General features: G+C 41.8%; 1 protein-coding gene across 1 annotated transcript; it reads left to right on the forward strand.

Annotated features, from left to right (window-relative positions):
• Positions 1-530: 530 nt before the first annotated feature.
• On the forward strand, positions 531-5926 carry LOC310858252 (uncharacterized protein; the record flags this gene model as incomplete). The annotated part of the gene is made up of 4 exons (XM_083764360.1): positions 531-995; positions 2411-2566; positions 3893-4699; positions 5342-5926. 4 exons carry the CDS (start codon positions 531-533, stop codon positions 5924-5926), a joined length of 2013 nt encoding a protein of 670 aa, XP_083620486.1.
• Between the last annotated feature and the right edge of the window lie 5356 nt (positions 5927-11282).

Genomic DNA, 11282 nt, shown 5'->3' on the forward strand with positions numbered 1-11282 from the left:
TAGTAAGCATAAGCAAAGCTAAGGCTAAGAGAAAACGAGTTTGAGACAGGGAGCAACGGTCTAACATGAATGTATATCTGTCTGTCTACTGTTTACTCAATCTTTGGCCGATGTTGTATATGTTGATATACTCTCGAATAGGCATCAAATAATTATTAGTGTAATCATTATTATTATTAACTTGATACTGTTGCATGCTTTAGTAATGTTACCTAAAAACAGTGGTTATGGACCTAGACACAAGCTCACACAAGCTCATGTTCTTCCCATCTTTTACTATGCAGTGATCCCACCAACATATGAAGTGGAACTGTGTAACAATGGATCCTACAGACTGGCAATACACTCACCAGAGACAATGGGAAAGCCTTGATCCAAGACAGATGTCTGATTCCAGGGAAAATACAGAAAATGTCCTATATTGTGGTTATTCAGTGAACAACAAAAGGTCACATACCATGAAGGGTACTAATGCAGATTTGGAGTATCATAATCCTTCGTCCCATGATAGACATAGGTCATACAGACCTATGTCAATCACGATCAATAACGTCGCCACCTCAGAATGTGTCACAGACCCAGAAAGCGAACCAGAGGAACTGAGTAAGATAGATGAAGAGTTGGCAAGGAAGAGGAGAGAACTTCAACTGATTGAGAAGAAAATACTCCACAAGAAAACTACGGATGCTATAAAAACAACTGGCAAAGCAAAGACACCATGTCAGATGTTTAAAGAAGATCGGGAAGAAGATCTCTCGCATAGCATAGTGGACAGTTCTGTGAAAAATACTCCCTATATACCCTTTATAAGTACAGGAGAAAACTATATACCCTTTATAAGTACAGGAGAAAACGATATACCCTTTATAAGTACAGGAGACAAGGATGTAGGTTTCTCCTGCAGGAAATGGTCTTCAGCCTACAACAATGGACCACTGAAAGAGAGGGTGAAAGTTATTTTGCAGCGAAGGTGGCCTGATGGGTTTCTTGCAAAGGTATGTGGTAGCTTGATTTATTTGTTATATCTATGGAGACAGAACAGGCTTTGTGAATAACTGTAGTCTCGGGTTTCCAATCATAATAAGCTATATAAGACACTGAACTGAAACAGGAAATTGGTATGCCACCTTCTGGAAACCTGGGACTAGAGCCAATTTTTATCTATATATAGGGTTACAGTATTTTTATTTATTTTTGATGCGTGGCACTACTTTTAATACTCTATGGTGGCGCTAGATGTGAGCGTGAAGGCGCTTGAAGCTGTGAACATCTAGAGCATGGGTTCCCAAACTGTGGTGCGTGCACCTCTTGTGGTGCGGGAATGCCCTCTAGGGGGTGCGTGACATGAAAAGGGTAATGGCGGTTTTATGGTGTTTGTGGTGCACAAATGGCAAAATCCTGTAAACCACTGAGATGTATAGGAGCTGTGGGAGTATACAGCAGCTGCATGTCTCTCAGTGCAGTGACATTCTGTGATTATTTGCCATAATCATGTAAAAAGAATATATCATTTCTGGCCAAATACAATGAGACTGAGCGTTGGGGGGTGCATGGCCAAAAGAGTTTGGGGACCGCTGCGTCCAGAGTCTAGTAACTAGACTCTAGACTAGTGGATAGATATTTACATATTGACATTTGCTTTCTTACAGAACACTGCTTGTGGCCCGGGCCCGGTTGTAATATACTAGAAGCTTGCACACATCTAGAGACTAGAGAGCATGGTCAGCAACACGCCACGCGTCTATGTGGCAGTGCGATCTGAGTGAGACAGACACACACAAACTGTACATTTTGAACGAAGGCAGACAGCGATCTATCTTTGGCCACTGGCACTGACTGTTTCTTCCGTGCTGGGCAGGTTGTGTTGTTTCTGCGTGAATATCACATGTCTGCTGTCTGTATATTTATGCATTATTATGGATAAATGGAGTAGTTGAAGACCCACAAAGCTGGGTTGAAAACGCAGAGGTAGAGTCTTTGACGTGTCGCGGTCGCAAAGTACAGGCGTAAACGGAACTTCTGCATAATCCGCATAGTACGTCACAGTCTATGACTTGGCCACCCGAACTGCGACACAAAGTCGGATGGCACATTCGAATGTCAGAAAGGATACACCTAATGAGTTTCTGGCTATAGTAATCAAAACATGCTGCACAGACCTCATACTTACTGACATTTAATGCTGTTAAGCCTTCATCGCCCTGAAGAAGGATTCATAGCTGAAACTTTGATGGGTGATGATTATTAAATGTCAGCAACTATGAGGACTGAGGAATGTGTGGCTATTTCTTGGATTAATACATGTCCTACACTAGTACACCATATGTTCGAACGAACTACCCCAGGTAGCAACATGCGTTTTCCGTTTTCTAATTTATATGTACTGAACAATTTTCTTTAAACTGTGCAGGCTTTCTCCACTCCATCTGACCACCTTTCATCACCTAATCCTGTGGAGAAGACAAATACGTCGACCTTGAACAAAGATGACCATCCTCTAAAACTCAGAGTGAGAGCCTTGATGAACAGGCGCTGTAATTCTGGTGTATTGGATTCACATGTGGAGGTTTGTAGTTCCTACAACTTTATGTTAAATGTTAATGTACACAGAATACACATTTTGATGCATTTCTTTAGGAAAATTCCATGCTAGAAGGCTTTCTTGCCTTTCTTACCTTTCTTTGTAGTCGTTACGTCCCCACCAAAGAGGTCCAGGTGTTTCTTTGTGCAAAAACTCCTTATTGGCTATTTCCCCTACCATAAGCCCTCAATGAATTGCATTGAATTGAATGGGGCTATGGGGTGTTGTGCTAATTCGCTTATTTCCATCGAAATAAGTAGTAAAGTGTGCCGCTTGGGATATTATTTACATTATGAAGAGAGGATATATACAAAATAATAATAATTTTGAGCGATGGAAATAAGCGAATTAGCACAACACCCCATAAACCCATTCAATTCCCATTCAATTCAATGCAATTCATTTAGGGCTTATGGTAGTGGAAATAGCCAATTAGGAGCTTTTGCACAAAATAACACCTGGACATCTTTGGTGGGGACGTAACAACTACAAAGAAAGGTAAGAAAGCCTTTTAGTATGGAATTGTGTACAGTATTTGTTAAAATATCATTTTGATGTGGACATGCCCACCAGTTCATTAAGTATGCCTGGTTTGCCTGGTAGGTGGTGATGGGTCGGGTGGTGATCCACCTGAACTGAAACCACGCCTACAGCCTACCTACAGTTATATGATAAAGAGGGAGGGGATGATATTGTGATGTAACTATATCACTGTTTATTTATTGGCATGTTTGACTGTCAAGGATTCAGCCTCAAGGAAGAATCCCTAAATACAAAAGGAAGACATCATTGCACTTAACAACAAAAAATCACGGCACTCTATCTTTAAAATTCAAATCAACATTTTGGATATAATGATACTTTTATCCGCACAATGGTTTAAAGCTGGCCAAATGGACCCTTATGGGGTCTTTGAGAACAACTAGTATTAGTGGACTGCTAATGTGCCATAGTGTCAATTATTATGACTCATAATAAATAAGTGTCATACATATTTTGAAAAAACCCTGGAGACTTGACATTCAGTAAGTGGGTATCAAAATGAGAACATTATAATGGTGTGTAAAACAGAAAATCAAAAATTTGCCACAGACAACCTAAAATTTGCCACGGACAAGACAAAGTCACTGCCACAGTGCCACAGACAGACATGTTGGTGACCCCTGGTCATTAGACATTCTTAATGTTTAACAACTCACACAAACAAAGCACACTTGAAAATGTATGGTTCATTGTTTTGTGTAGTTTTGAATTACATGACGCATGAAAGTGAACAGATAATGATATTGTCTTTTTTGTGCCCTTCGGTAGGTTCCTGACCCTGTTGTTAAACCACACTCTCTCGGCCAGAGCCCTAGTACCACAATTGTGGAAAATAACTTGGTTGTCAACGAATTCCAGCGCTTCCTCAGTATACTTAACGAAGGGGTGGACATTGAGATGCTGACTAAATTAGCCAATGATGACAATGAGCATCCTCCTACTGGTCAGGAGCTTCTGCATAGTCAAACCCCTGTTGTGAAGGAAAAGTCAGGTGTGTGCAAGAGTGACAGCCAAGGATTACAATGTGGAGCTGGGCAGATGGACCGTCGGTCTTGCAGTGAAGAGAGGAAGACTGAGCTACTCGATCAAGATATTTCACATGGGGGATGTAAAAGAAAAATCCAGCCTGAGGAGAAATCTGCCCAGAATGATGATAGAGACAGTAAACAATTTGACCCTAGTCTAGGATCCAGGTCTCCCCCAGTGGTGGCAAAGAAACCCAAACTGGAGCAGCATCATGGACAGCTGCAAAACATTCTGAAGACAATTGGTTTGAGCCTGGATGCAGATGACTTGTGCAAACTAGCAGAACGTACACAGGAGAGGCTCTATGGCAGAAAGAATAAAACCAAACGGCGGTTGGACAGTACAGGGGAGAGCAAGAGAATTGAGCAGCACATACAAACTGTTCACAGTCATTCCCCTTCATCAACCTCAGTGTCTGACAGGCAAAGTTCTAGTCCCTCTCTCACTATCATTCCTACAGTTAAACCTACAGGGATAGCAGAGAACAAACACAAACATCTGAATACCAACACACTCGATAAAAAAAGCAGAGAGAAAGAGGGAGAGAGAGTAAGAGGTGGTTATAGAGATCATTATATCATTTGTTCCAGGGGTGGCTCTTCTGATCCCCATCCCTCTCCAGAGGACCCAGAATATCATGTTTCCTTTGCTGATGTTGCTTCTGCAATTCCAACATACAATACTGCTGCTGCATCTGCAATTCCAACATACATTTCTGGTGTTGCATCTGCAATTCCAACATACAATACTGATGTTGCATCTGCAATTCCAACGTACTATTTTGATGCTGGATCTGCAATTCCAATGTATCATTCTGATGTATCTGCAATTCCAACGTATCATTCTGATGCTGGATCTGCAATTCCAACGTATCATTCTGATGCTGGATCTGCAATTCCAATGTACCATTCTGATGCTGGATCTGCAATTCCAACGTATCATTCTGATGCTGCATCTGCAATTCCAATGTATAATTCTGATGCTGGATCTGCAATTCCAATGTATAATTCTAATGGTGCATCTGCAATTCCAACATACATTTATCATGATGGTGCTTCTGCAATTCCAACATACAATACTGATGCTGCATCTGCAATTCCAACGTATAATTCTTCCTCCTATCCCCCTGTTTTTTGTAATTATTCAACTACTCCTTTATGTCCCTCTCCTGACACTGGATCCTTTGGCCAGGATTACCCTCATCCACATCCACCTGCTGGTTGCGACACTACACTTGGACTTTCTCACTTCAACACAGATCTGTCACTGATTGAGGGCCAAACTGGACAGAGATCAAGCTGTTTCCTCCACGTCATTAATACTGAGGAGTCTAAGGGGACTACGGAAATCTTGGACAACTCCCGAACGGCCGGTCTAGTCCAGGACAAAAATAACACCTTTCCCAGGTTGAATCAGAGGCCAAATCACTGTACGGGTTCATTCGTCGCACAACCAAAGGGCCTCGACAAATCAATTTCCCAGCGCGAATCCATAAAAATTGCTAAGAAAAAAGAAACGAGGAAAAGAGTACAAGAAGAGAAAAGGATAATACGGCAAGGACGAGCAGAGAGGCGGAAGTTAAAGAAAACTGACAAGTGGCTTAGAAAGTACATACGTCTTGCAGATTCAAACCGTGATAACTACTCTGATGCGAAGCAGCAAAAGACTTTGAAGCGCCTACAACAGAAGCAACAAAGAATTGCATCTCTGAGAGAAGAGAAGCATCAAGACATGATTGTATCACTCTCTAGTCAGGTTCCCAAGAAAACCCTTTAGAAAATAGACCTGTATTGAGGAAATAATGTGTTGTTTCTATATGATTTGTATGTGCTGAATCCATTTCTGCCGTATGCCGAGTGTCAGAAATTCCGTTTAGTCAGAAATTGAGGAATTAGGTTGGTGAAAGGGCCGTTCTCCCCGTGTCCCCTAGGGTAGGTACCCTCACAAAAAACATGCAGTAATCCTGGTCTCTAAACTGCCTCCCCCTGGCCAGCCGGGGCGCCTGATGGAGGGGAAAGGAACTGGTTAGAATAACGTGTTCCTTCCACGCGCTACGTCCAACCAGGGAAACTCCCCCCTGTCGGGTGTAAAGGAGCGACTTGGATACTCTCCCCAGGTTGGCGGAGGGTGTGTAGAGCCCAGGATCACAATAGATAATTTACATAGGGGTGAAAAATGGGTTACAAAATCATGGGATAGAAATTATACTTAAAAAAATAATAATTGAGGAATTGGCATAATTAATCACCAAAACTGGAAATGGCTATTATTCTGATGAAATCAAGCAATTAATCTATCATAAACACATATTTTGCCATTGCCATAATTTTCACAACTTTGTAATAGCTAGGCAAAAACTAGAAAATATAACAATAATTGACAAATCTCCATCAAATGCCATAGGTACTTAATTTGATGTTTCTGTATTAGGTCATGAATCAATTTCTGTTTTATAATAAGGTGTAGAAGTTTAGTAAATATTAATACTACGTAAAAACTGAAACCCTCATGGGATCCCTGGTAGCCTGGTTTCCAGCCTGATTTGCTGCGTTCCATGAAGAAGCCCTAAGCGTAAAATAAAAGGGTAAAATGAACATCTCAGAGTAATCAATGTTGTCCTTTTATTATACCATTTGAACAATTGACATCATACACATCATACAAACTGGCTGTCTTCGATAGAATTCAGTCAAATGGCAAAAACCCTGAACAGTGAACACTCCACATTTCACCTGTTAAATGTTATTTGTTATAAATTTCACAACTAGTGTAACTAATTACTGTACTATTGAATAACAGTTTGGGTAATTCCTATTTTATACATTATCTACTCCACTACATCTGAGGTAAATATTGTATTTTCCTGTCACTCGTTTTGTCTGGTGTATGTCTTTGTCATGTCTATAAAAAACCAAATTAAAATTAATATAAAAAAAAACAATTAAGACAATATATTGTATTTCCATTTCAGGTTTACATGATAAATATAAAACATGCATGAATGATATGATTATGTAATATACTAGGTTAATAAGGCTACCCAGCAGCACCTGAATTAATTCAAATCTGTCCCATCTTTACCAGCTGCTAGGTAGCCAGGGTATGATCTCTTTTTAAGTGTTAAATAATATTCTGGTATTAATCATTGCAATAGTTCTTTCTCCCTCTCCAACTCCTTTTGTAACATTTCCTTGGTAAACAGAACATACATTTTCAGGTCGGGATACTGTATTGTATCCAATCAACAGTGTTGATGACTTGAGTACAGTATAATGACAAAGAAATGAATAGACAAAATTGATACTGGAACACAAAAAATTAAGCTGATAAATGGGTATCATAATACTTGTTCATAAAGGTGTCTATGTCGTGACTCGTGTCTATGTCTACTAAAAAGCCAACTCCCTAGGGAAACTTTGTGGGAGCCAATCAAAGTTGGGGTACCCGGAGGGCATAACCATACTGGTTAACAAGCTAAAAGCAATTGGTTTCGATAGCACATCAGTGAGCTGGATGCAATCCTACCTGGAGGGGAGAGAACAGATGATGGAGGTGAATGGAACACTGCACCCGCCCCCCTCCCAGTGAGCTGTGCCGTTCCACAAGGAAGCATACTAGGGCCTTTACTGTTCCTAATATATGTAAACGACATGACATCAGCTTGTGACTGCAACTTGTTCCTGTTCGCAGATGACTCGGCACTGCTAGTCTCGGACAGGAACAAACTGCAGGTTGAAAAGGCCCTCAGCTCTGAACTCGGTAGAATCTGCACCTGTCTCGCTGATAACAAACTATCTTTACACCTGTGAAAAACTGAATCCATTCTCTTTGGATCTAATAGTAATCTCAGCAAGGCAAATGGCTTCTTGGTTAGAGTGGGTGACAATGTTATCACACGTAAATTACCTACCTAGGTTCCATCCTGTAGGCCAATCTTTCCGGTGATAAAATGGCCACCAACGTAATCAAAAAAGTCAATCAAAGAACAAGATTCCTTTACAGGATCTCCTCACTGGTCAACAAAAACACCTTGATTGAAGACCTTAACAGGAGCCCTCGTACAAGGTTTCTTTGACTATGCATGCACCTCCTGGTACCACAGCACCTCAAAGGCCCTTAAAACTAGACTTCCCAAAACAAACTGGTCAGGCTCCTACTTGGCCTCACCCCCCAAACCCACCTCACCCCTGCCCACTTTGACAGGCTGGGATGGCTTAGGGTCGACGACAGAGTACAGCATCTTGCAATGGGTCAAGGGATTCGCATGTCTTAATGACTGTTGGTAGGGCGTTCCATATTTTGGTGCCATAGGAGCGAAAATAATTTAGTCCCTTGTTTGTGCTGAATCTGGGTTGTACATGGTTCGTTGCACTCCCTCTGGTGTTGTGGGTGTGGACTTTGTTAACGTTAAGGAAGTATCTAGACAGCTGGGTATCTTGGTGGTGTATCGAATCTTGTGGACCAGACCCATTGCAAGATGCTTCACGCAACACATCTGTTTTTACTAACCTACGCTATGGATCAGAACTACAACTACTAGAGGTGCACAGTCTTCTGGAAGACTGGCCACCTATGGGAGAAGAGTAGGTTAGCAATGTGATGACTTGTGTTCGACGAGTACAGCATCTTGCAATGGGTCTGGTCCACAAGATTCGATACACCACCAAGATACCCATGTACCTGTCTAAATACTTCCTTAATGTAAACGAAGTCCACACCCACAACACCAGAGGGAGTGCAACAAACCATGTACAACCCAGATTCGGCACAAACAAGGGACTAAATTATTTTCGCTCCTATGCCACCAAAATGTGGAACGCCCTACCAACAGTCATTAAGACATGTGAATCCCTTGACTCCTTCAAAACTGCTCTCAAAGGGCACCTACGGATGGCTGCAATTCGAAACTGGCCTCTGTAAAATCTGAATCCCCCCCACCGCCCATTTTCCCTCACTGTATATTGTATCTTTTCCCTTTTTTGCTTCCCATATGATGAATTCCTGTTCTGTACTTTAGCTACATAGAAATGTCTATTTGTATGTCTCTAAATGTCTGTATGTCTTTAAATGTTTTGATGAATTGAACAATGTGGACCCTGTTGTAAACAAGTGTAATGCTTAATTGGGTCGTCCACTCACAGTTGACAGTCTTTGTATTGAGTTTGTGCTTAAAATGTACTGTAAATTCTACAAACTGTTAATAAATATTTCAATCAATCAATCAATCAATTCTGCTGGAGATCAGAATACAATCATATCATGGGTAATAGGATAGGTAGGTACTACTAGAGACATCTCAGCACCTCAATTAAATTGTCTATTTTGACAAAATGATTACACCTCATGTTTTCCTCTTGTTTTACTACACAGTAATAAATCCAACCAACATATGAACTGGAATAGAGTAAACGACAATTAATCCTACAGACTGGCAATACACTCAGACAACGGGAAAGCCTTGATCCAAGACGGAGGACTGATTCCAGGCAAAAGACAGATGTCCAATAACATCACCCCAGGAAAGGCCACAGACCCAGATGGTGAACCAGTGGAACTGAGTAATGTAGATGGAGAGTTGGCAAGGAAGTTGAGAGAACTTCAACAGATTGAGGAGCAGATAAGTCTGAAGAAAGCTACCATTTCTATGAAAACAACTGAGCCATTTTTTAAAGCAAAGACACCATATCAGATGTTTAAAATTGACCGGGAAGAGGATCTCTCACTTAGAAAAGTGGACAGTTCTGTGAAAAATACCCAGCCCTTTATGAGCGCCAGCGGAAAGTATGTAGGTTTCTCCTGCAGTACATGGTCTTCAGCCTACAACAATGGACCACTGAAAGAGAGGGTGAAGGTCGTTTTCTTGCAAAGGTATGTGGTAGGTTGATTTGTATCTATGGAGACAGAACAGGCTCTGAATAACTGTAGTCCCGTTTTTTTGTCTCCACCAGGCCGTGAGCAGCTAATCTCGGCCACCGTTAACCCGGTCGATGCCAAATTTTGCACACACACTCCCTGGATGCCAACGATGAACCTCTGCCCCAAACTTTCCAGAACGGCCTGTTATAGCGCCACCAAGAGGCCGCTTTGTGCAAAACAAGTTTTTGCACAGTACACCTACAGATTTTGTCCAAACATCACGCAAATTCGTACACAGTCTCTCTAGAGCCATTCAACGAAACCGGTCTTTCAGATTTCCAGAGCGGCCTGTTATAGCGCCACCAGGAGGCCGCTCCAGGAGGCCGCTTTGTGCAAAACAAGTTTTTGCACAGTACACCTACAGATTTTGTCCAAACATAATGCAAATTGGTACACAGTCTCTCTAGAGCCATTCAACGAAACCAGTCTTTCAGATTTCCAGAACGGCCTGTTATAGCGCCACCAGGAGGCCGCTTTGTGCAAAACAAGTTTTTGCACAGTACACCTACAGATTTTGTCCAAACATCACGCAAATTGGTACACAGTCTCTCTAGAGATGAACCTCTGCCCCAAACTTTCCAGAACGGCCTGTTATAGCGCCACCAAGAGGCCGCTTTGTGCAAAACAAGTTTTTGCACAGTACACCTACAGATTTTGTCCAAACATCACGCAAATTCGTACACAGTCTCTCTAGAGCCATTCAACGAAACCGGTCTTTCAGATTTCCAGAACGGCCTGTTATAGCGCCACCAGGAGGCCGCTCCAGGAGGCCGCTTTGTGCAAAACAAGTTTTTGCACAGTACACCTACAGATTTTGTCCAAACATCACGCAAATTGGTACACAGTCTCTCTAGAGCCATTCAACGAAACCAGTCTTTCAGATTTCCAGAACGGCCTGTTATAGCGCCACCAGGAGGCCGCTTTGTGCAAAACAAGTTTTTGCACAGTACACCTACAGATTTTGTCCAAACATCACGCAAATTGGTACACAGTCTCTCTAGAGCCATTCAACGAAACCGGTCTTTCACATTTCTCAGACTCCATCCTGATTGGTTAAGATTGGCTTCCAAAGTTCACAGGAGTGCTCAGTTTCAAACTAAATGCTGCAAATCATGAACACATCGCGTGATTTCCGTGAAATTGTGCACCCACATTCCCACTAGGCAGAGGACGAAATGCCACATGAACAATTTCAACTCAGCCTCAAGGTGGCGCT

The sequence above is a fragment of the Protomyctophum parallelum genome, assembly GCF_964188405.1.
Source record: "Protomyctophum parallelum genome assembly, chromosome: 5".
Taxonomy (NCBI): domain Eukaryota; kingdom Metazoa; phylum Chordata; class Actinopteri; order Myctophiformes; family Myctophidae; genus Protomyctophum; species Protomyctophum parallelum.